This window comes from Lithobates pipiens, unplaced genomic scaffold, assembly GCF_037356315.1.
Source record: "Lithobates pipiens isolate NorthernLeopardFrog02 unplaced genomic scaffold, aLitPip1_a1.2 Scaffold_8, whole genome shotgun sequence".
NCBI classification, from domain to species: domain Eukaryota; kingdom Metazoa; phylum Chordata; class Amphibia; order Anura; family Ranidae; genus Lithobates; species Lithobates pipiens.
Window position 1 is genome coordinate 590,788,472 of NW_027507903.1, and position 26,981 is coordinate 590,815,452.

General features: G+C 42.1%; 1 protein-coding gene across 1 annotated transcript in view; it reads right to left on the reverse strand.

Annotated features, from left to right (window-relative positions):
* Positions 1-263: 263 nt before the first annotated feature.
* LOC143962291 (uncharacterized) overlaps positions 264-26,981 on the reverse strand; it is a 78,509-nt gene continuing 51,791 nt past the window's right edge. The window contains exon 5 of the mRNA XM_077471594.1: positions 264-2,069. Coding sequence (XP_077327720.1) covers positions 1,118-2,069 — 952 coding nt within the window. The 3' untranslated portion in view covers positions 264-1,117. The remainder of the gene's footprint in view (positions 2,070-26,981) is intronic.

A 26,981-nucleotide genomic window follows, 5' to 3' on the forward strand; every position in this document is an offset into this window, starting at 1 on the left:
CTGAGACCTTGTAACACTAACGAGTCACATGACACTGGGGAGGGAAAATGGCTAATTGGCCCCAATTTGGACATTTTCACTTAGGGGTGTACTCACTTTTGTTGCCAGCAGTTTAGAAATGAATGGCTGTGCGTTGAGTTATTTTGAGGGGACAGCAAATTTACACTGTTAACAAGCTGTACACTCACTACTTTACATTGTAGCAAAGTGTCATTTTTTCAGTGTTGTCACATGAAAACATATAATAAAATATTTACAAAAATTTGTAAATATTTGTGAGATACTGTATAAAAATTTCCAAATCACAACAGTAACGAAGTTCAATGAATCTGAAAAAAAATGATAACTAAATGAAATAACAAATTTGAATATGGAAAATTTGAAAATAAATTCAAAATTGAAACATATTGCAATAAATACAATAAGGTTTAAAAGTAAAATAAGATAAGAATAGAAAAATAGAATAGATTATAACAGCATAGTATAGTATAAAATAAATATAGCTGTTTTCTGAAATTCAAATCGATTTGAAAAAAAAAAAAAAAAATACTGATTATACTAACCAAATCTGAATACATGAAACAAATTCCAAAACAAATAATCAAAATCTAATATAATGAATATGACTAAACTAAATTATTAAACTTAAAGAATGGATCCTAAACTAAACAAATGTTTCCGTTGTGCACATGTCTACTCTACTACTACTACGATACCCAACTTGGACATGCATTCATGTTTATGTCATCAAAGCAAGGAGAGGTAGAATGTGCAGATAGATGGCAGCTTAAATAATAAAAGCAATCAGAACAAGATTAATAAACATGCACAATTAACTATTTTTTGGTGGAATGGTTAGCCATAGGAAGTCTGTGTGATTTTTGAACATGTAATCAGGTCATGTGATCATCAAAAAATTGCTAATCAGTCATTTCAAATCCATGTCTACCTTCAAATTTGCCCTTTGAAGAGTCAGATTCTAAATATGTTAGCAATTTATTTTACAGGAGTGAAGATTATTGAACTGTGAATGACATTTAAAGCACTGGACTCGTCTGAAGATAGAAACGTCTTTGTCTTCTCTTTAGTGTGTGAGCAGTTCTTGAATGGTTCCAGATCACTTCTCATAGCCATAATACAAATATTGCTCTTCTCCAGTATGAAAATTCTGGTGAGAGATCAGCTTTACTTCGGTAACAAAATATCTATGGCATTTGGAGCACAAATATGAGTTCTCTCCTGCTTGAACCAACTGATTAATTAGACTTGCTCTGTGCGAGAAGCCCTTATTACATTGTGGACAAATAAAAAGCTTCTCTCTTGTATGAATCATACAATGTTTTGTGAGTGCAGAATTTGTGGTAAAGGACTTGTCACATTGTAAACATCTAAATGGCTTCTCCCCTGTATGAGTCATACAATGTTTTGTGAGTGCAGAATTTGTTGTAAAGGACTTGCCACATTCAGAACACAAAAACGGTCTTAGTCCCGTGTGAATCCTTTGGTGGTCTAAAAGTTCTTGCTTGCTTCTAAAAAATTTGTTACACTCAAGACACAGGTATGGTTTCTCACCCGTATGAGTCTTTTGGTGTCTCATCAGATTTGATTTGGCTTTAAAACACATTTCGCATTCGGAACATTGATAAGGCTTCTCGCCCGTGTGGACTCTTTGGTGTCGAATAAGATTTATCTTTTGCGAGAAGCACTTGTCACATTCTGAACAGCTGAATGGCTTCTCACCTGTGTGAGTTCTTAGATGACAAATGAGGTGTTCTTTATATACAAAAGACTTGTCGCACTCAAAGCATGAAAATGGTTTCAGTCCTATGTGACCTGCCTCGTGTCTAATGAGCAATGTTTTACTAGAAAATCCTCTGTCACATTCAGAGCATGAAAATGGCTTCTCTCCTGTGTGAGTCCTCTGGTGAATTGCAAGCTGTGACTTATAAGCAAAAACTCTTTCGCACTCAGGGCATGGATATGTCTTGTTTTCTGTGTGACTCATCATCATGTGCTGATGAAGACCAGTGTGGAACATTTTAACACTTTGAAGAAGAATTCCACTTAATCACTTATTATTCCACCTGTGAGGAAAAATAAAGAAATATAAATATTTAGTAGAATAACGTTAGCAGAAACATGTACTTGCAAGGACGAGTTTATGAACTCTACCAAAGATCTATACGGCTTTGCCCAGGAGAGCCACCGGAGGCACGCACGCGCCCGCTGCGTGTGGCCAGCGCGATCGTGAAAAAAACAAAATGCCATAAATCTTTCCCATCGTTTGTAGACGCATTAACTTTTGCACAAACCAATCAATATACGCTTATTGTGTTTTTTTAACCAAAAATATGTAGAAAACATATTGGCCTAAACCAGTGATGGCGAACCTTGGCACTCCAGATGTTTTGGAACTACATTTCCCATGATGCTCTGGCACTCTTCAGTGTAGTTGAGCATCATGGGAAATGTAGTTCCAAAACATCTGGGGTGCCAAGGTTCACCATCACTGGCCTAAACTGATGAAGAAATTAGTTTTTTGTTTTTTTTCATTTGGGGGATATTTATTATAGCAAAAAGTTAAAAATACCGTTTGTTTTGTTTTTTACAAAATTGTCACTTTTTTTGTTTATAGCGCAAAAAATAAAAAACCACAGAGGTGATCAAATACCACCAAAAGAAAGCTCTATTTGTGGGAAAAAAGAAAATTAATTTTGTTTGGGTACAGCATTGCATGACCATGCAATTTTCAAAGCGACACAATGCCAAATTGTAAAAAGTGCTCTGGTGAGGAAGGGGGTAAAATCTTCCAGGGCTGAAGTGATTAAATATTATGTGTTGTAAGAAACTGGAAAAATAGACCCATAAAGGTTATCTTATTGGTATTGCTTTCTTAATGAAGCATAGATGTTTGGCAGCCAAACCAGCTGCTGGGCAAGGCATCATACTTGAAGAAACAAAAGGTCCAGCTCACTTCTCGTTCATTTGCATTGTGTTCAATCAAGCCCTATATTGAACTAGAAGTCCGCTCTTAGGTATATGCTAAGCTGCAGCCTCCCTGAAAAAAAACTTCACAACTGAAGTCCAAAGTGATTGATAATAAAGGGAAGGGAATTTGGCGCTGCTTACAACAAATGTTTAAAATTAATTTATACTTCCACCTGTGATGCCAAATAAAAAAAAGATTTTTCTTATATATGTAAAATATATACGTAAATATCCCAAATATCAAAACTAAAAATAAACGAAAATAATGTTTAATTATTATTTTGATGAACTTGTGTCAGTTCTGTCCAAAATATGAAAAAAAAAAAATTTCAGTGAATAGATCAAGTGACACAGATATACACAACCAGATGCACCATGGAGAAATGAAACCAATATAGGAGTCCAATTCTGTGATATAAAACCATCCACAATAAATGTCCATATTCCCAAATGTGACTTGTGCAAAATTCAAGTGATAGCGATTTATATCACGGTTTTTTAAAATGAAGTGACTTTTCCTTGCTTCCTCTTAGGTTTATGCACTCACCAGAAAACCCTATCCCTGCAGGGGTAAAGAGTGTGTGGTCAAATATGCCTCCAGTCCTGGTATCACAATAATCAATATGACCTCCTGCTCCATGGCGTTGCTTGTGTAATAGGGTGTCCACATGGAATAGTAAAAACGGGCACTCATAGCGTAAATCTGGTATAACCAAAATGTATTTGCCAAAAGTAAAATCTTTATTTAAAAAAAGAAGGAGCTCCAATTGCCCCCGATTCGTATAGACATACAGTTTCCTGGAACTGGACAGCATGCATTAAACCTACCACAGCACAAAAACAGGAAGTGACGTAGACGTGTACCAAGTCCCGCCTTACGCGTTTTGTCATTGGATGTCGTCTGAGGCGTAGCCATCTTGTTGCACCCCACGTCTTATATGGCAGGTGGAGGTACCGCTGCAGCCATTTCCAATTTAACTAGATCCCATATTTAAATTACCAAACCAAGGTTCTCTATTGTAAACAGTAAGTTACTTGTATATCACACAGAGTATGCCATAAAAGACGTAGATGAAAAAGATGTATAGTGTAAACTCTAACAATAAGCACTGTTCACACAAAAGGCCAAATGTATAGCAACAATCACGGCATGTCCCCTTAGTGGTCTATATCAATAGTACATGCAGGGGAACATTTTTGGACCACCGAAATGCATTGAATACTCTTTAGATTGTCTCCCTGGAATAAAGTTGTATCTGGACCTCTTAGCAGTGATGCGGCGCTTCAGTTTTCATTTCTTTTACATTAAATATTGTGGCATTGTTATACAGTTATGAATACAATTTACAACGGCATCTCTATCGTTCAGCCGCTCCATGAGACGATCGCGGGTATCCCAGCGGCGATCAAGTCCGCGGGACCCGCGTCTGGACTCACGTGGGTCCCGACCGACACGCGAGCATGCCGGCGGCTGCTCGCTCGCGATGGCATGGCGGCATTTAAAACTGGACGTATCTGTACGACATTATGCCTGCTCGTGTCATTCTGCCAACGTACATCAGCATGCACCGGTCGGGAAGTGGTTAATGTGTATAATAAAAAATAAAATAATAATAATTTTTTCCACACTTCTCTTTCCTATAGATGGCCAGCGACCACATCAAACAAAGTCCACTGGCCTACAAAAACCTTTGGAATAGTTTAGATGTTTTTGAGTTTGAGAAATATATTTATGAGATTACCAGAAATGGATTTGTGGACTAAGCAAATATATGGAACATGATTACAGGATATAGTCATAAAAATACAGTGGTTTTAGTCGTTACAGATGGAAGTGACTATTCACAATAAAAAACACATTTGTCAGAAGCATTGCTAAGTCAGCTACAGTTCATAAAACACTATTTATCAACACCCGATAATTGGGAAACTAAAAATTATACAGAATCCCTGCCGGAACAGAGCTAAAATAATATATATCGTCTCATAGAACTGGATAATATATTGATGATAGTTACCTGGGATGGAGCTGTATTGGGTTCCTTCTTTTTTTAATCTGTCTGGGATTCCTTTTACGGAGGGAGCTCAGGCCACGTGTCGTTTTCACTTCATCACCATTCATAAACATGAGGCAGCTTTAGACTGGCTGAAAGTGGTCTATTTAACCTAACAAAAGTGTGTGTCCAAGAGCGTTGTACACAATTAGGATTTTTTTTCTTCAGCCAGGTGATTCCTTAACCCATAGTAAGTTTAAAAAATCAGTATGCATGCATGTTTAAAGTGAATCATGAGAAACGTATGCAGGTTGCCATTCTCAAGCTCTCCTTTGAGAGAATTAGTTCTGTGGTTGCCATGAATTCTTATAGTCTGATGATACCTTCCTCAAAGTCCCAATCTTCTCTTGTCTCAACTTTACCAATCAAACCCAATAAAAACAAGACAAACAAGAGAATATTTAACAACATAACTGAGCAAAATATAGAACAAGTTATACAATATGTTTCAATCGATCATCATCAAAAGATATTTTCAGTTACAATATGCAAAAAATAGCACGGGTTGCGTTCATGAATTCCTTGGTTGTGAATATACATAAAAGACGACCCATTACGTCATTATCAACACATCAGCTACCTTGTCCTAATAAGAACGTTGAGTGAAAAAAAGAAATTTAAAACAACAATTCATATTTAACAATAGAATATAATCAAAAACATCAAAATAAAGTAAAAAATAAAAATAAAAAAACCCTTAATGACCAAGCCAAGCCAAAAACAAACCTTATTGCCCAAACTAAAGTTTGACCTGTGCTAGTAAAAAACGGTACATATCGCAACTACTTAGTGGATTATACCCATTTTTTTTAAGACACATTGGGCTTTGCGTTGGTGGGAAATGTTAACTACTTACAGACCACCGCACGCTGATATACGTCCTAACTTTTAAGAGGAATATTGTTTTTATGACAGCAGCTAGCTGCCATAACCCCGGTATCCTCTTCTTCGGCCGGCGGCCCGTATGCCGATAAGAGTGGCCTTGGCGGCGGACTTGCCACAAAATCACTTTTATCGGTGGCGGGAGAGGGCCCCCTCCCACCATGCTCTGGTGCCCTCCATCAATTACCGGAGCCATGGGCAGCGCCAGTGGCGATCGGATGTTGCCCCTTACTGGGTATGGAGATGAGTGAGATGAAGATGTCCCCCACCCGTCTCCATACCATTGCAAACTTTTTTTATTTTTTTTTTTAAATGACATTTTTATTTTTTATTGCATTTTAGTGTAAATATGAGATCTGAGGTCTTTTTGACCCCAGATCTCATATTTAAGAGGTCCTGTCATGCTTTTTTATCTATTACAAGGGATGTTTACATTCCTTGTAATAGGAATAAAAGTGACACAAGTTTTTTTTTTTTTTTTTTTTGAAGAACAGTGTAAAAATAAAAAAGAAATGGTAAAATAAATAAGAAAATTTTTTTTTTTTTAAACTCACCCCATTCCGCCAAGTTTGGGTGCAGAAGCGAACGCATACGTGAGTAGCGCCCGCATATGAAATCGGTGTTCAAACCACACATGTGAGGTATCACCACGATCGGTAGAGCGAGAGCAATAATGCTTGACCTATGCAACCTGTAGAATTTTTTAAATGTCACCTATGGAGATTTTTAAGGGTAAAAGTTTGTCGCCATTCCACGAGCGAGTGAAATTTTGAAGCGTGACATGTTGGGTATCAATTTACTCGGCATAACAATATCTTTCTCAATATAAAAAAATTGGGCTAACTTTATTGTTGTTTTATTTTTTAATAAAAAAAAGTATATTTTTTTTCCCCCGAAAAAAAGCGCGCTTGCAAGACTGCTGCGCAAATATGGTTCGACAGAAAGTATTGCAACGATCACCATTTTATTCTCAAGGGTGTTATATATATATATATATATATATATATATCATCCATATGTTTTGCCTAATGCAATTTTAATGCTAAAGGAAAAAAACACAAACAGGGATTCCAATCTTTTTCCTTTGCCTTTAGTTATACTTTAATCGAATAAAAAAAAAAAAAAAAATCCTTTTCTTTAATTTACATCAGGGGACACAGAGCCATAGTAATAACTATGTGGGTTATATCGGCATATCAGGTGCTGGACACTGGCACGCCCCTTAAGGCGTGAACTTCCCCATATAACCCCTCCCATTACTGGCAGTCTTCAGTTTTGTAGCCAAGCAATCAACGTGTATAAGAAGACGGGGGGGGGGGGGGGGGGGGGGCTCTGTGTCCCCTGATGTACATCAAAGAAAAGGATTTTACAGGTAAGCAGTTTTAAAAATCCTATTTTCTTTTCTTACATCTGGGTACACAGAGCCATAGTAATAACTATGTGGGATGCCCCATAGCAATGGCAAATGAAGGGGGGAGACAGAATCAAGGAAACAGGAGGCCAGAGGACTCATACAGCAGCCTGCAGTATATGCTGTGCCCAAATCTCCTCATGACCTTTATTATCGATTTGAAAAAAAAAAAAAAAATCGGATAAACATCTGAACCAAAGACCAATGTTGCGGTCTTACAGATCTGAGCCATAGAGGCCTGATGATGCATCACCCAAGAGGCATGTCAAATGGTGACCCCGCCCCCTTACCATGTGACATCAACCCATGTGACCAACCCATGTGACATCAACCCATGTGACACCGCCCCATTGTCCCTATATAAGTGGCAGCGGAGCGCGTCCCTGGCATTGTGGCCGGAGAGAGCGTCGAGTCAACATCTCCTGGAGAAGAAGAAGAAGAACAGAAGGCGGCAGCGGCGGCGACGGAAGACCGGGCCACTGCCTCTAAAAGAGCTATAAGAAGGCACGGTGGCCCGGCAGAAGAACCGAAGAGGGGGACAAGACCCCCGAAGTCGGAAGAAGAGGCCGGCGGCGAGGAAGAAAGCCGGACTCCTCCGCTAGCAAAAGAGCTACAAGAAGATAGCGGAGGAGTCCGGCGAGAAGACCCCCGAAGACGGAAGACCCCCGGAGCTGTGCAATAAAATATTTTTTCCCTGTGTTGTGTTTTTTTTTTGTACTTTATTTCACAGGTGAATGGGTAGGGGTACATTGTACCCCATACTCATTCACATAGGGTGGGGGGCCGGGATCCGGGGGCCCCCTTATTAAAGGGGGCTCCCGGATTCCGATAAGCCCCCCGCCCGCAGACTCCGACAACCAACGGCCAGGGTTGTCGGGAAGAGGCCCTTGTCCTCATCGACATGGGGACAAGGTGCTTTGGGGTAGGGGGGCCTGCACGCCCCCCCTCCGCCAAGGCACCCCCCCATGTCGAGGGCACGCGGCCTGGTACGGCTCAGGAGGGGGGGGCGCCCGCTCGTCCCCACCCCCTTTCCTGGCCGGCCGGGTAGCGTGCTCGGATAAGGGTCTGGTGTAGATCTGGGGGGGACCCCCACGCCGTTTTTTCGGCGTAGGGGGTTCCCCTTGGAATCCATACCAGACCTAAGGGCCTGGTATGCTCTCGGAGGGGGAACCCAGGGGTTGCCCCTGTGTGAACGGACTCTAAGGCTTCTGGGGAGAAAGAAGGAATAGAGGTCGACCGATATGGGTTTTTCTCTGGCCGATGCCGATATTTAGAAAATCGATGAGGCCGATGGCCGATATATGATGCCGATTTTTGTGGGCCAATTAAAAAAAAAAAAAAAAAATTCCCCTTCATCTCATAAAATCTAACAGTTAGACAACTTTCACACTGGGGCGTTTTTTCAGGCGCTTTTGGGCTAAAAATAGAACCTGTAAAGTGCCTGCAAAACGGCTCCCCTGCAGTCTGTGTGGAAGCCTGAGTGCTTTCACACTGAGGTGATGTGCTGGCAGGACGTTACAAAAAAGAAGTCCTGCAAGCAGCATCTTTGGAGTGGTGTATACCGCTCCTCCACCACTCCAGTCCATTGAAATGAATGGGCACCGCTGCCGAAGCACCTGCAATGCAATTTGGCAGCGGCGCTTCACGGGCACATTTAACCCCTTCCTCCGCCGCTAGCTGGATTATAAGTGTCCCGCTAGCAGCCGAATAGCGCCGCTAAAATGATGGTAAAGCGCCGCTAAAACTGGCAGCGTTTTACCATCAATGCCTGCCCGCTCCAGTGTGAAAGCAGCCTTAAGTAATACAGAAAATTTCTTACATTTAGACATTTTTTAAACAAAACAAACATCCAATCAGTTCACTTGTATGTATAATTTAGATAAAAAAAATTATATTTATAATATATATATATTATATATATATATATATATATATATATATATATATTTTTTTTTTTTTTTTTTTTTTTTTTTTTTTTTTTTTTTACACAAAAACAAGTAATCAAAACTTTGGATGAAAAAAAATGGGCTAACTTTACTGTTTTAGTTTTTTTTTTTTTTTTCAATCATTAGTGTATTTTTTCTAAAAAAAATGCGTTTGAAAGACCGCTGCGCAAATACCATGTGACATAAAATATTGCAACAACCACTATTTTATTCCCTAGGATCTCTGCTAAAAAATATATATAATTTTTGGGGGTTCTAAGTGATTTTCTAGCAGAAAATACAGGATTTTTATTTGTAAGCAACAAGTGTCAGAAAAGATTTAGTCTTTAAATGGTTAAACTGAGAACTCTACACACTGAGTTGAATTCATTCAGAAGTGTAAACATTGCATCTCTTTGCTCTTTTCTTGGCAGACAGCCCAGAGAGCAAACAAGTCGCCTCACTGATGTCTTCAGGCAACTTGCATTGACTTCTATTACAGAAGTCATTTGCAAGTCATGCTGAAGATATCATCTGCCTTTTTTAACATCACAATCGGCCGATGCCGATTAATTAAAAACCGCCAAATATTGGCCGACCTCTAAGAAGGAAGAATAATATCTTGGTTTAAATGAAAACCTGTTACCACTTTTGGTAAGAGTTCAGGATGAGGACATCAAATCACCTCGTCCTTATGCATGATGAAATATGGCTCTTACAAGACAGAGCCGTTAGTTCCCATATTCTTCTAGCACAAGAAATGGCAAGCAAAAAAGATTATCTTTCTTGTCAAAGAACAAAGAGAATTTCTCGTAAGGTTCAAACGGCCGATTTTACAAAGCCAACAAGACCAATCTTAAATCCTAAGGATTTAGGCGGTGTCCTGATAAGGGGAATAAACAGTGTTACCCCCTGAATAAGCTACGCACCAAGAGTGGGAAGCAAGAGGCTGTAGGAAAAGACATCGGCCTGGATCTGGCTCTTGATAAAAGTCAAGGCCAGCTTCATTTCAGATCCCATATGCAGGAATCCTGCCTATTGACATACCTCCTGGGGGTGCCAACCCCTGGATCCATATCAAGAAACCTATGCCTTCCAGATTCTATAGTAAGTGATTCTGGAAGCCGGCTTCCTGGCATTAGTCAAAGTAGACACTACTGAAGGAGATCACCCACAATCTTTTATAGAGTGGGATTCAACAGTCAAACCTGTTAAACTCCTTGTCCGTAAAGTAGGATGAAATACCAGACCCTGTGCAAGAAGGTCTGGCTATAATGGCAGAGTTCAAAGGACTTAAATTGCCCTCCTTATGATCTTGATAAATTCAGATCTTCTGGGACCCGCTGGGGCCACCAGAATCACCTCCTTCTGTTCCTGCATAATTCTGCGGAGAAGGCCCGGAAGTAGCAGAGCTGGAGGAAATATATAGATCAGTGATAACTGATCCCCTGGGAAGACTAAAGCGTCTGTTCTGCCTGCTAGCGGACCCCTTGTTTGACATAAAGTTGTTGAGCTTACTAATGAATGTGGATGCGAATAGGTCTATGTCCGGAGTACCCCATCTGACATATTGCTAGGAAGATGTCGGGGTGAAGAAATCACTCTCCCGGAAATAATTGTTGGTACGCCTGAAATATTAAAATTGCCGATAGGCAAGGAGCGTTGTGTTCTGCCAAAGCTAGAACATTATTCACCTTTTTTATTGATTTATTTTTTGATGTAAGCCACCACTGTGGCTTTGTCAGACTGAATCCTGTCAGGACAGTCCTGATTCTATGGCCAGATGTACTGCCTGAAACTTCCAAAAAAGTTGATAGGCAAGGTCTTCTAACCTGGACCATCTCCCCTGGACAGAATCTTCTTCTTGTCCCCCAGCCTAGAAGGCTGGCATCTGTTGTTAACATCTTGCAGGATAAAGATTTTCCCTCCTGCTGGATAACAACCACCAATTTAGGCTCTGACATATGTTGGGAGCCGAGCGTATTGGAAACAAACAAGGCCTGAATCCTCTTCATTCCAGACCAACAGGATGGTGTCTTGAAGCAGTCTTTGAATAAAACTGCGCGTAAGGGACGGCCTTGAAGGAGGCCACCATTTCCCCTAAAAATCTCCTGCAGCCAAAATGAAGGAATTTTCCTTCCTGATAAGTTGAATTAGTCCTACAATGGAACTGATTCACGTCTGGGGTAAGAATACCGTCTTCTGTATGGTATCTATAACCAGCCCCCAAGTAACCTCCTTGATGGTTTTAAGGAGAATCTTCCTAGGCTGAGAATCCAACCTAGAGATTTCAGCTATCTACAGCTGAGATCAGACTCTGGTTTTAGACCTGAGACTGAATGATCTATTCAAAGTAGATCTTCTAATATGCTAGGACAGCTATGCCTTGAGCCTTTAACCTGGCTAAAGGAGGTGACAGTTACAGAACTACGAGTGTTCTGAGGGATTCTAAGCCGAAATGGCAGTGCCACGATATATATAAAATCACACATATCAGTGGTCATCAACCCTGTCCTCAAGGACCACTAACAGGCCAGGTTTGCAAGATAACTGAAATACACCACAGGTGATATTTACTGCTCAGTGATTACAGTATTCTAGTCCGCATCTCCCCAAGGTACTACATAAAATCTGGCCCGTTAGTGGTCCCTGAGGACAGGGTTGATGACCACTGCTTTATATAGCAGAGATTTCTGGTAAGGGGGAAACTTTGGCAGATATGCAACTCCCCTCCTTGCAGGATGGACACACCCGATTGAATTATAAAAGGATCGGATGTTTAAGTGCCGATTCAGATCTCTGAGATCTGGAATGGGTCCTAACTCTCTGCTTGGCTCTGGGACCTTAAAAGGCTTGAGCCAAAAAAAACCCTGTTCCACTAAGGGAATCTCTGATATCACTGACTGGGATAACAGCTGATCCAGAGACCAGAAAGAGACACTTTTCTTTCTCTTTCTCCCTTTTCTGTTTTTTTTCTCTGGAACCTTAGGAGCATTCTTTGAGGAGATGGACACTCTTGCATAAGACTGTCACATCAGCAGCCCCAAGGACCCCACAGGCAGCACCCAAACAGGACCCGAACCCTCGGATCGAAAGTCGACTGGGCCATTCGGGCTCTTGAAACTCTAGATATAACCTAGAGAAGAAAATTGCAGAAATCACTCTGCTCTTAACATTGTTCCTGCCAGACTTTGAGAATCGCAGGACCTTTCCCCTCACTCAAACAAGTGGGGTGCTCCTTCATGAGAAGGCCTTAGCATTCTACTCCATGGGCTTTCTGCCCCCAAGATCCTGGTGCTGCCCCTGGGAACTTTCTCCTGAATCTGACGATTGAGACCGTCAAGACTGCCTAAAGGCAGATACCCCAGGCATAGTAGAGGCTGCATGATTTAGGGACACAGACTGGCTAAGGGTTTTCACCTGGTGCTTCAGCTGACCAATATCTCAGCCACGGACCTCTGCAAAAATGCACTAGTCCAAGTATAAGCCATAGGGCTTAAATGATCGAGTCCTTCATAGCATCTGTGAGACACAGTGCGTCAAATACATGAGCCCCCTGCCAGGTCTGCTGATCAGGCATCAGGTATCTCACACCTGTTCTTCAACCCCTTGGAGTCCACATTCCAATGCATTGGCTTGACTCAAAATGTGCTCCACCACAATAGTGGAGCAGACATTGAGCTACTTCAATTGCAGCCAGAACTGCAAAAGACATCTTGTCTTTAAAAGGAAAATCCAACCTCAACTTGCTGGATCCTTTAACATCAGTGCATTATCCACTGGACATGTGAGACTCTGCTCACTGAGGTGATTGCAGCATTAATAGCTGGAACCCCCCATTTCTTTCATAAAAATGTTCCCATTCAGAATACATAGTTCTGCATTTTTAGTGCCTTTTGCATCTTGCAGATTTGCACTACAGAACTCGTTCCATAGGACACAATGTTGAATGGACTCCCAGGTGGGGGAGGTTCAAATGAACCCTATTAGAGGTAGATACCTCAAGAGCCTGTGGCAGGCAACAAAAGGGTTAAGTAAGGGAGTAGACTAACACCTGACTTGTGCAGCTACTCCCTCCCTGTTAGGATCCTCTGAAGAGGAAAATAAATATCTTCCAACATTTGGGAAGATCTACCTGATCCCCAGCCTCCTGCACCTCAACAAAAGGGCCCAGAGGACTAGATGGGAATCTGCTATGTTTAGTCCTACTATGGAGAGACAACATAGCTTAATCTTTTAAATGGTAGAAGAAAAACCTGTTTGTATGAAATACAGGGACAGAAGTGTTCTACCCTTGACGGCTTCATCTGACTGGCCGTATTTTTCTTTTTACCTCCCAGGGAGGAAGACAGACATTCTTTTGGAAGGGTTTTTAGTTTGTTGTATACCATTAACCCCTTAGAGGGGTTCCTGGTCCCTTTGTCACTCATAGCTTACAGTACAAAGCAGAGGCAGTACCAGAAAAAGAATGTTTCACTTGCTAGGCTATAGTACACTACAATAACCGCTATTAATCCTAGCTATACAATACAATGTTGTCAATCAAAAGGGAGATGTCTGTGTCACCGACCTGACCAGCAACCACTCTGCTCTGTCCCTCCACCGCCAGACTTCAGCTTTTCCTGTACAGCTTAAAATACTTCCTGCACGTGTGGCCGGCATCTGGCGCCATTTAGCCATGCCCCCAGCGCGAAAACGCCCCCCCTTCCCCTTTCAAATAGGGAAGTGTATGAGTGCTGGCAACATGGCGGCTGCCCGGGGGGGGGGGGGGGTGGGTGGGGGGGGCCCGCGATTTGCCCCAAAAACAAAATGCTTTTTTCCCATTTTTTTCTTTTCTTTAGGAAAAAAGAGGCAGCGGGCTGGCATCCAAAGGAACAAAAACCGCCCAGAAGGTGATCGGGCCCTCAGAGCTGGCTTGAACAGAGAGGAGAGTGAAAGCTTCTGCTGTTTTCAGAATCAGAATGGTGAGTGCTCAATACAGCCTCCAGTGGTGACACATAGACATGACATGACAACATAAATACATGGAAGGAGAGATTCCTTGCAAAAAATCTCCCCTACCTTTCCGCCGCAGGGCTTTATCTGAGATAAAAAAAAAAAAAAAAAAAAACAATCTCCGCCCTTCACGGTAGGCTCCGAGACCTTGAAAGGAAACCTTCAGGAACAGGGGTACACTCAGGTAATCCCGCAATTCTGGACCTGTGAGAAGACCTTGCCAGTAAACTTTTATTGGCCTTACTACCAAAAAGTACTGGATCCCAGGGCCCAGCTTAAAAGCATTCGTAAGCAAAACCTTGTGTCTTTGGATGACGAGGCCCGGGTTCATTTAGTCCATTACAGAGACATCAGAACATATCCTGTCAGGATGGCTGGCTCGCATCAAAGCCCGTGGAGCTCAGTACACACATCCTTACATGTGCCCAACTCCTTAGACACTGGCGAAAAAAACTGAGGACTCCCAGTAATGGGAGGGGTTATGTGGGGGAAGTTCACGCCTTAAGGGGCGTGCCAGTGTCCAGCACCTGATATGCCTATATAACCCACATAGTTATTACTATGGCTCTGTGTCCCCTGATGTAAGAAAATAAATTATGTTAAAAATACATAAAAAATAATAAAAAAAACATATCCCCCATGCACAGACGAATGCAAACATGCAGGACAGAACACGCAGGGGAATGCAAACATAAATTGTGCCACACAGGTATTGTAACGAATGTCAGAGTGAGAGCAATAATTCTAGGGCAATAAATCAAAGTGGAAGTTTAGTCAGAAAATTCCTGTTAGATCACTTCAGGCTGGCCCCTGACCTCCTGAACAGTACTCCCCCTCCATACGGTTTCGGAAACTAGTCCAACAAGCCTCTATGCTCGACACCTGGTGAGAATGCAACCCGACAAGGAAAAATTATACATTTTACTCATACCCTCACAGATCATTCTCCAGGAGCAATCATATTTTTCTTTCTGGTGCATCATCACCAATATTACTTAGCTCTATCATCCAGCCTATCTCCTGGTAGGACCACTGTGCAATACTGACCACGGTCTCCTCTCTGACCCCACAATTGAGAGATCGCACCTGATGTATAAATGAAGCCCACCTCACTAACCAATCATTTTGTCTTGATATCCAAGTTGCTCTAAACGATTATTTACAATATAACTCCACCCCTGATATCTCTCCTGTCCTTCTATGGGAGGCACATAAACCAGAAATCTGGTACATGCATCCCAGTATCCACTCACTTGAAACGGAACAAAAAACTCCAATTAGCTAAACTAGAACAAGATTTCCACCAATGTTTCCTTCAATTTCAGTCCTCCCCAACTGAACCTCATAGAATAGCTTTGGAAAAGTCCAAAGTTGAGTTGGATCTGTTGTTGACTGAATCGGCTGATGAGGCCATCCGCAGATCTAACCATACCATATACACAAAGTCTAATAAACCGGATACTTTTCTGGCCATGCGCCTTCGTCGCCCGGAACGGAACTATGTTCCCATCAGACTCCGGATTGATAAAAACACCTACACTAGCAATCCCATTAAAGTACTGTCTGAATTCTGTCAGCGGCTAAAAGATTTATATAAAGGCAAAGTCCTCCCCCCACCCCGCAGCTTAAACACTGTTTCGGGATGTTCCTTTACCCACCTTAACTGAATCTGAACTTGAGTCTCTGGAGAAACCCATCATGGCCGCAGAGGTCATCTCAGCTGTCAAAACTCTTAAGTCACATAAAAACGACCTGGCCCTGACAGACTCTCCAGTACTTACTTTAAGAAATTTGCTGCTACTTCTACTAGCCCCACTTTTCTACAACTCTTACAATGCTTTACTCCAACACCACTCCTTTGGTCGAGACATGTTGACAGCTATAATAGCTATGACACCTAAACCCAACACGGATAACTCCCGCTGGTCCAATTTCAGTCCCATTTCCTTACTCAACCTGGAAATCAAGCTCCTAGCCAAAATTATGGGATTATGCCTAAATACCATCATTGGGAGGCTAATAAATAAGGGTCAGGTGGGTTTTATACCTCAACAACAAGCCAGCGATAATATCGGATGGGTTGTCCTACTTCAACACATAGCTAGAACTCGTAATATCCCAATGCACCCATTATCCCTCAACATTAGTAAAGCGTTTGATACAGTATCCTGGCCCTCTAAATGTTATCCTTAGTCGTTGGGGCTTTGGTCCGCATTTCCGGCAATGGGCGAGTTCCCTATATAATCAGCCGCAAGCCTATATCAAATATTCAGGGTTCCGCTCCAGCGGAACCCAGTTTCCATATAGAAAGAGGGACCAGACAGGGATGCCCGCTTTCTCACTTAATTTTTGCTCTGGCGATTGAGCCCTTGGCACCCCTGATCAGGACAAGCCCGGACATAAAAGGACTGGAAATTGAATCTACCACCCATAAAATCTGCCTATCCGCAGATGATGCACTCCTGTTTGTAACCTCTCCCCGTACAACGTTTCCAAACCATATCCAGATTTTAGCAAAATGTGCAAATATATCAGGCTTAGAAGTTAACCAATCTAAATCCAGAGCTCTCGACATGTCTTTCCCACATCAATAATTTGCTCAATGACAAAATGACCTTTATCTGGCCCACTTACCTCCCTACCGTACTTAGACATAAAGCTAACGAGTGACCCAGCTTTCCTTTATCAGACCAATTACCTTCCTATGCTATCACATCTGTCTTCTCTACTAGACACCTGGAGACCACTTTGTGTCTCTTGGTTAGGACGGGTCGCAGCCGTTAAAATGTCTGTACTCCCTATCCCTAAGCTTTTGTATCTTTACAGAGTCCTCCCGATTGCTGTCCCCTTCTATTTCCATTGAATCATTCAAACTCGGGTATTCAAATATCCATGGGGTCCCTCATTCTCCTTCGCAATAAACTTAACGGTGGCCTGGTTATCCCTAATTTCATCTGATACTATCACGCCGCTCAGCTGGCCCAAATCACTTTACTTCACGCATCTACTGAAATCCCAATATGGGTCAGCCTGGAAGCGATAGATCTCTCCCCTTTAATGGCATCCAATTTATTATGGTTGCCTCCATTAGCCCAAGGTCCTATAACTAATCCGATCACATGTCATTCAACTGAAACTATGGGACAGTTTGCGCGGCCCCTTTAAATCGGTCTCTCCTCATACCCCATTACTTTCCTTTATAGGCCACCCACTTTTCTACCCTTCCTTCACCGAACCTGATTCCTTTCGGCTTTGGTCCCAGGCGGGACTGCAGACAATCTGCAATCTCATTACCGATACCACCCTTAAAAAACATTCCCAGCCCTCCAAACTCAAGCTAAAATTACCCCCTACCCACTACCTCCAAATAGCCCATTTTGTTCGAACAGTGATTGGTGCCTGTTCCTCCTTGGACAGTCTATCGTTCTATCAAAATATCTGCAACTCAGATCCCCACACCCCAGGTATCATATCACGCATTTATAACCAGCTCACTTCTCCACCAGCTGATCTCCCCCTCTATGCTGCACAGTGGTCCAAGGACCTACAAATAACACTGGCTGTAGATGCCTGGTCCAAAATATGGGCCAGTACAAATTCCTCCACTCAAAACGTAGTGGCACTGGAGGCTAACTATAAGGTCCTCATGTGTTGATATTTTGTCCCCACAAGGATTTCAAAATCTCTGCCAGCCTACCCATCTGTATGTTTCCGAGGCCGTGGGGAGAGGGGTACCCATGCCCACATCTGGTGTTCATGTCCAATTGCACAACAATTCTGGACAACAATATTCCAAATAGATTCCACCTTACTCCATGATACTTTAGCCCCTGACCCATCCCTGGCTCTTCTGAACTATATACAAGGAGATTACACTAGAGCCCAAATTCGTCTCCTTTTACAATTAACCACGGCTGCTAATCAGACAATAGCCAGAGCCTGGAAAACTCCGAAACTCCATATAGCGTAAGTGAAAAATAGAGTAACTCAAGCTATGATCCATAGCAAGATTGAGGCAACGATCCAAACGATAATTTCCTACCTACAGATTTTGACAGAAATGTGCTTATACCACGATTCTCAGAATGACACCACCAGGTGAATCGACGGTCTTCCGGGGATCCATGTGGTCCCACCAACATTTCTCCGCTTTTCCTTGCACTCCCTCCCTTCCTCTACACACTTTCCTTTACTTTTTCTTCCTACTGGTTTCTTTCCTTTTTCTTTGATCAAAATCTTATACTTAGAACTCCTATAAAAAGAATAAGGCTTATAGCCTACATCTATCTTATGGTCTTTATTTCCCTGACCTGCAGAGGATAAGTTCATGTTATGTACTCTTACTGGTGCAGGGATACTCCCCTTTCAACTGTAAACACCCTTTGACATTGTCTTTACAGTTGTTAGTACCACCGTACTCTGCTCCGTGATAACGAGCGTTGTTTATGCTTAAATTGTTTTGCTGTTACTAATGCATAAGCTACACACAAATTGTACCGTGAGATGTGTTCTATACTTTCAACGAAGATTACTTCTTGTTGTATTCTGTGATCTTCTTTAATAAAAAATTTGAACAGAAAAACAAGTGTCTATACCAGTGATTCTAAACCAGAGTTCCATGGAGCCCTAAGGTTCCTCCAGATGCTGCTAGGGGTTCCTTCATCATTGGGCAATTTCTGCCTCTCAGATAAGTTCCCACTGACACCATTGATCTTTTTAGCTATCTGTAAGCAGGTAATTCTTCCCAATGACCACAAGTTTAAGGACTGTTCCTCTCACTGACCATCATACTAATGAATCATGAGTTGTAAATTTCGAATTTTTAGCGGGGTTCCTCGAGACTGGAGAACTATTTCAAGGGTTCCTGTGTTGAAAAGGTTGAGAAAGGCTGGTCTATACTGTTTAAAATACAGTAATAAACTGTCTCACCCTACTCTGCACATGCTCACTTACCTTCTATTTTTAGGCACTGTGCCGAAAATGTAGAGGTTGATCTGTTGACAGCCTAAAAAATTACTGCTGTTCAGGGGCTCTGGGCTTCAGCAAAATGGCCGCCTCCAGCAAGAGAAGACAGGAGAAATGCTGGAGGCAATTTACTGCACACACTAATTTTGGTGGCATAATTATTAATGTGAAATATATGTTCCTTGCTACAGAACATTATTTTTATCAAGTTGTTATGGGTAAAGTTCCACTTCAACTCTAAACCTGTAAAGGCTTGTAAAAAGGGTTGCCTATGGACAATTTTAACCACTTCCCGACCAGCGCACGACGATGTACGTCGACAGAATGGCACGGGCAGGCATATAGGTACGTCCAATATTCGATACCGCCCTGCCATCGGGAGCGCGCCGCGCTGGTCGGGACCCCCGTGAGTCCGGTCACGGCATCCCCGCGATCGTCTCACGGAGCGGCCGAATGGAGGAAATGCTGTATAAACAACATTTCTCCATTCTGCCTAGCAACTAGTGACGCTGATCTCTGCTCCATGTTATTGGAGCAGAGATCAGTGTACACTAAATGAAAGCCCAACCCCCCCCACAGTTAGTAACACACCCCTAGGAACACTTAACCCTTTCACTGCCAGTGTCATTTACACAGGAATCACTGCATTTATATAGCAGTGATTACTGTATAAATGACAATGGTCCCAAAAATGTGTCAAAAATGTCCGATGGGCCCCCCACAATGTCGCAGTCACAATAAAAATCGCAGATTGCCGCCATTACTAGTAAAAAAAAAAAATAATAAAAAATTATTAATAAAAATGCTATAAAACTATCCCTATTTTGTAAACGCTATAACTTTTGCGCAAACCAATCAATAATCGCTTATTGTGATTTTTTTTTACCAAAAATATGTAGAAGAATACGTATCGGCCTAAACTGAGGGAAAAAATTTTTTTTTTATATATTTTTGGGGGATATTTATTATAACAAAAAGTAAAAAATAATGTGTTTTTTTCAAAATTGTCGCTCTATTTTTGTTTATAGCGCAAAAAATAAAAACCGCAGGGGTGATCAAATACCACCAAAAGAAAGCTCTATTTGTGTGAAAAAAGACGTCAATTTTGTTTGTCACGTCGCACGACCGTGCAATTGTCAGTTAAAGCGACGCAGTGCCGAATCGCAAAAAGTGGTCTGGTCTTTGACCAGCAAAATGGTCCAGTCTGCAAGTGGTTAAGTACCGTAGTTATTTTTGCGATTTCATATAAGCACGCAATTTAAAAACTTGACGTGTTGGGTATCTATTTACTCAACGCCTTCTTTTCTATTTTACCAAAAATTGGGCATTATTTTGAGTCTGTGGGCACAATAATTCATTTTAGTGAATTTTTTTTATAATTGAATATTTGCATTTGCTAAATTGTTGCACAAAAAACATATGGTTTGGGAAGGGGCGAGGAGGGAGTTAAACTTTCTATCAAAAAAACAAAACAAAAAAACATTGATTTTAACCACTTGCCAACCAGCTGCTGTCATTATACTGTGGCAGGTCGGCTCGTTCCTGCAAATCGCCATAGCTGTATATTGGTTCCTTTTAACATCTATAGCAGGCACGCCCGCTGCATGGCGGGGGAGCTAATGCACGTGGCCGGTACCCGCAAAGTCCGCCGGCCACCCGCAGTCGCCCCACAGATAGCTAGAACGGGGATGTAAACAAAAGCAGATCCCATTTCTGACAGGGGAGTAGAGAATGGTCATTTGTTCCTAGCGATCAGGAACAGCGATCTCTCTCTACTCCCACAGTCAGTCCCCTCCCCCACAGTTAGAAAAACCTCCCAGGGGACACATTTAACCCCTTGATCACCACTAGTGTTAACCCCTTCCTTGCCAGTGTCATTTATACAGTAATCAGTGCATTTTTATAGCACTGATCGCTGTATAAAGGTCACTGGTCCCAAATAAGTGTCAAAAGTGTTCGATCTGCCTGCCGCAATGTCACAGTCTTGCTAAAAAAAAAACACTGATCACCGGCATTACTAGTTAACCGCTTGCCGACAGCCTCACGCAGATATACTGCGGCAGAATGGTACGTACCGGCAGAATCACGTACCTGTACGTTGCCCTTTAAGAGGCGGTCTGCGGGCGCTTGTCCGCGGCAAGCTGCGTGAGTCGGGTCATGGGTCCTGTGGACTCGATCCCCACGGGGATACCCGCGATCATCTCATGGAGAGGAAGAGCGGGGAGATGCTAATGTAAACAAGCATCTCCCCATTCTGCCTAGTGACAGACACTGATCTCTGCACCCTGTGATCGGAGCAGAGATCAGTGATGTGTCACACGTAGCCACACCCCCCCGCAGTTAGAATCACTCCCCAGGACACACTTAACCCCTACACTGCCACCTAGTGGTTAACCCCTTCACTGCCAGTTTCATTTACACAGGAATCCGTGCATTTGTATAGCACTGACTGCTGTGTAAATGACAATGGTGTCAAAAATGTTTGGTGTCCGCCATAATGTCACAGTCACAATAAAAATCATAGATCGCCGACATTACTAGTAAACAAAAAAAAATAATTATTAATAAAAATGCACAAACTAATCAATAAAACTCTTTTTGCGATTTTTTTTACCAAAAATATGTAGAAGAATACGAATTGGCCTAAACTGAAAAAAATATGTTTTTTTTATGTTTTTGGGGGATATTTATTATAGCAAAAGGTAAAAAATAATTATTTTTTTTCAAAATTGTTGCTCTTTTTTTGTTTATAGGGCAAAAAATAAAAAAACGCAGGGATGATCAAATACCACCAAAAGAAATCTCTATTTGTGGGAAAAAAAAGGACATAAATTTTGCTTGCATGCCACGTCAATTAAAGCGCCACAGTGCCAAAATGCAGAAAGTGCTCTGGTCTTTGGCCAGCAAAATGGTCCGGGGCTTAAGTGGTTAAAAAAAAAAATGCCATAAATCTATCTCCTATTTTGTAGACGCTATAACTTTTGTGCAAACTATTCAATATAGGCTTATTGGGATTTTTTTTTACCAAAAATATGTAGAATACATATTGGCCTAAATCGATGAAGACATTTTTTTTTTTTTGGATGTTGATTATACCAAAAAAGTAAACTATACATTATATATATATATATATATATTTTTTTTTTTTTAACTGTCTATTTTGTTTATAGCGCAAAAAAACAAACAAAAAAAAAAAAAAACACGGAGGTTATCAAATACCACCAAAAGAAAGCTCTATTTGTGGGGTGGGGGGACATATGCAGCAGCATTGTGTGAGTATAAGGAGACCCAATCCTCCTGATCAGAGATGGGGGTACACACAGAGCTGGGAGTCCCCACACTTTACACACATCACCTACAGGAGGAGAGATTGCTGAACACAATACTTTATTAATCCCAAAGGGAAATGGTTAGGACACAGACACACTTAAATACAACACAAGATCAAAACAATAAACTGAACAAGATGCAAAAATCACAACAAACGACGCTGAACTCCCCCCTCCCTCCATCACACATCTCTCATTGTCCTCCTCTGTAGAAGGAAAACTCTACATACCAAAACACAGGACGGTCTGCACAGATTACAGGACATGACATCACTTCCTGCCTTTCTCTGCTGCTGTGCACTCCAGAAATCACTCCTCACTCTCCTCACTTCTCAGGTTCCGCTTCTCTGAGTTCCCAACTTCCTGTGTATAGGAAGAAAAAAAAAATATCCCTGCGTTCAAATCCAAATAGCTTATACATATTTATATAACCGTCAGGTGCTAAGGGGATGTGACTACATGTTAAAGCGGGAGTCCACCGGGACTCCGCGTTTTTTTTTGTTTTTTTTTAAAAGCCAGCAGCTACAAATACTGCAGCTGCTGACTTTTAAATAGTGACACTTACCTGTCCAGCGCGCCCGCGATGTCGGCACCCGAAGCCGATCGCTCGCTCGTCTGTCAGGTCCTGCCGCCATCTTGGGTATGGGAATCAGGAAATGGAGCCTTTCGGCTTCATTTCCCGGTTCCCTACTGCGCATGCGCGAGCCGCGCGGCGCAATCCGGACGGTCCCCGCTGCCTCTGGGAGCTGTGTGTTTCCCAGCAGGCAGCGGGGCACTTGCTGAAGGGGGCGGGCGCTTGCGGAAAGGGGCGTAACGTACGCCCCTTTCCGCAGAGAGCTAGCCCGGAAGTGGGTGCAGTTACCTGGATTATCCAGGTAACTGCACCCCCCTCCCCCCTGAAAGGTGCCGATTGTGGCGCCGGAGGGGGGGGGGGGATTCCGATGAGCGGAGGTCCATTTTAGGGTGGACCTCCGCTTTAACACTAATAAATCTGGATGAGCCCTCTGCACACTGATATAGACCCTTTCTAGTAAACTTTGCAATTCAAAAAAAAGGGATTTTTAATAATTTGCAATACTAGTTTAACCACTTCAAGTGGTGTTCCACCCTAAAAAAAAAAAAATTAAAAATTTGGAAGTTATTTTTTTTTACACATCCTCTAAATGGCTGTTGCTAGGGGGTCCCTCGTAGTCTGCCTCCTTCAGTGCCTGGGCTCTTGACATCACTTCCCCTCGGCACAGGAAGGGCTCAACTCTGCCCCTTCCCTCTTGTCAAATATCTGGGACATGTGACAGGTCCCAGATAATTGTGCGGCCAATCACAGCGCTCGGCGCCACTCGCGCATGCGCAGTGGGTACCCGGCCACAGCTGGGTGCCCATAGTTACAATGCCAGCGCCGCCGAACAGAGGGGGTGAGGGGCGGAGCTTCGATCCCCAGCATAGCTGGACCCTGGGACAGGTAAGTGTAAAATTTAAAGTCAGCAGCTGCAGTATTTGTAGCTGTTGACTTTCATTTTAATTTTTTTTAATGGGAACACCTCTTTAACCACTTTCAGACCGGACCATTTTGCTGGTCAAAGACCAGACCACTTTTTGCAATTCGGCACTGCGTCGCTTTAACTGACAATTGCGCGGTCGTGCGATGTGGCTCCCAAATAAAATTGATGTCCTTTTTTTCCCACAAATAGAGCTTTCTTTTGGTGGTATTTGATCACCCCTGCGGTTTTTATTTTTTGCGCTATAAACAAAAATAGAGCGACAATTTTGAAAAAAAACGCATTATTTTTTACTTTTTGTTATTATAAATACCCCCCAAAAATATATAAAAAAAACATTTTTTTCCCTCAGTTTAGGCCAATACGTATTCTTCTACATATTTTTGGTAAAAAAAAAAAAAAATCGCAATAAGCGATTATTGATTGGTTTGCTCATTTGCTCAAAAGTTATAGCGTTTACAAAATAGGGATAGTTTTATAGCATTTTTATTAATATATATTTTTTTTTTTACTAGTAATGGCGGCGATTAGCTATTTTTATTGTGACTGCGACATTGCGGGGGACCCATCGGACATTTTTGACACATTTTTGGGACCATTGTCATTTATACAGTAATCACTGCAGTGATTCCTGTGTAAATGACGCTGGCAGTGAAGGGGTTAACCAGTGGGTGGCAGTGTAGGGGTTAAGTGTTCCTAGGGGTGTGTTACTAACTGTGGGGGGGTTGGGCTTTCATTTAGTGAACACTGATCTCTGCTCCAATCACATGGAGCAGAGATCAGCGTCACTAGTTGCTAGGCAGAATGGATAAATGTTGTTTACAACAGCATTTCTTCATTCGGCTGCTCCGTGAGACGATCGCGGGGATGCCCGCGGCGATCGAGTCCGCGGGTCCCGCGACCGGACTCACGGGGGTCCTGACCAGGCAGCGCGCTCCCGATGGCAGGGCGGCAAATTTAAAGGGACGTACATGTACGCCCATTTGCCTGCCCGTGCCATTCTGTCGACGTACACCGTTGTGCGCTGGTCGGCAAGTGGTTAAGGGCTGATCCCCTTTTTGAGATTTGTTGTTTACAAGTTAAAAACTTTTTTTTTGCTAGAAAATTACTTAGAAGCCCCAAACATTATGCATTTTTTTTCTAACACCCTAAAGAATAAAATGGCGGTCGTTGCAATACTTTGTGAATGAATGAGAAACTTGTAAAGCGCTACAATGTGAACTTAATCACCTCAAGGCGATCACACCGTATTCGCGCAGCGGTCTTACAAGCGCACTTTTTTTGGAAAAAATACACATTTTTGAATTAAAAAATAAGACAACAGTAAAGTTAGCCCAATTTTTTGTCTTCTATATTGTGAAATATAATGTTACGCTGAGTAAATTGATACCCAACATGTCACGCTTCAAAATTGCGCCAGCTCGTGGAATGGTGACAAACTTTTACCCTTAAAAATCTTCATAGGCGATGTTTAAAAAAATTCTACAGGTTGCATGTTTTGAGTTACCGAGGAGGTCTAGGGCTGGAATTATTGCTCTCGCTCTACCGATCATGGCGATACCTCACATGTATGGTTTGAACACCGTTTTCATATGATGGCGCTACTCACGTATGCGTTCACTTCTGCACGTGAGCTTGGCGGGACGGGGTGCATTTAAAAAAAAAAAAATGTACCTCTTATTTTTACACTGTTCTTTAAAAAAAAAAAAATGTGTAACTTTTATTCCTATTCCAAGGAATGTAAACATCCCTTGTAATAGAAAAAAAAGCACGACAGGACCTCTTAACCACATCAATACTGGGCACTTTCACCCCCTTCTTTCCCAGACCAATTTTCAGATTTCAGCGCTCTCACAGTTTAAATGAAATAGAGATTTTTATTTTTATTTTGGTGGTATTTAATCACCGCTGGGGTTTTTTTTTTTTACACTACAAATAAAAAAAGAATGAAAATTTTCCCCAAAAATAAAATTTTCTTAGTTTCTATTAAAAAATTTTGCAAATAATTAATTTCTCTTGATAAATTTTGACCAAAAATGATGCTGCTACATTTCTTTGGTAAAAATAACCCAACTCAGTATTTATTTGGTGTTGGCAGTGATGGGGGACAGACAGATTTTTTTGTTGGGATAATAAATGTGTATAGGGACAGGGGTATATCAGTGGTGCTTGGTGTACTGTTTGTGGGGTGATCTGTAGCAGCTCTCTGCGTAAAATCATCCTCACACAGAGAGCTGTCACAGATCTGCAGATTCCCCCTCCCCCCCGCACGGAGCTCGGAGGGAAGACCTGTCACAGAGACATGCGTCTGTTTACATTGTGACAGCTGTGATTTGACACAGCCGTCAGGTGATTGGGAGGGCCAATCACAGCGCCCATATCCCAATCTCTACTCAGCTGGATACTGTAATCGGAATTATCACAGGATCGAGCCGCAGCGTGCCTCGTGGCCGGGCTGCGAGCACTCGTTCTAAGGGACGTTCCTGAACGTCCACTCAGAACGAGGAAAGAACCACACGGCCGTTTATGTGCAGTGGCCGGGTGGGAAGTAGTTAAAGGGGTTGTAAAGGTTCGTTTTTTATTTTCTACATAGGTTCCTCTAAGCTAGTGCATTGTTGGTTCACTTACCTTTTCCTTCCATTTCCCTTCTAAATGTTTTTTTTCTTTGTCTGAATATCTCACTTTCTGTTTCTCCTCAGTAAACTTCTCACCATCATCCGAGCTGGTGGTTAGTCAGCCAGAACAGCTTACTGAACAGCTTACTGAGGAGGAACAGGAAGTGAGAAATTCAGACAAAGAAAACAAAGAAAAAAAACATTTTATAAGGGAAATCAAAGGAAAAGGTAAGTGAACCAACAATGCACTAGCTTATAGGAACCTATTTAGAAAATAAAAAAGGAACCTTTACAACCCCTTTAAATATGAGATCTGTGCTC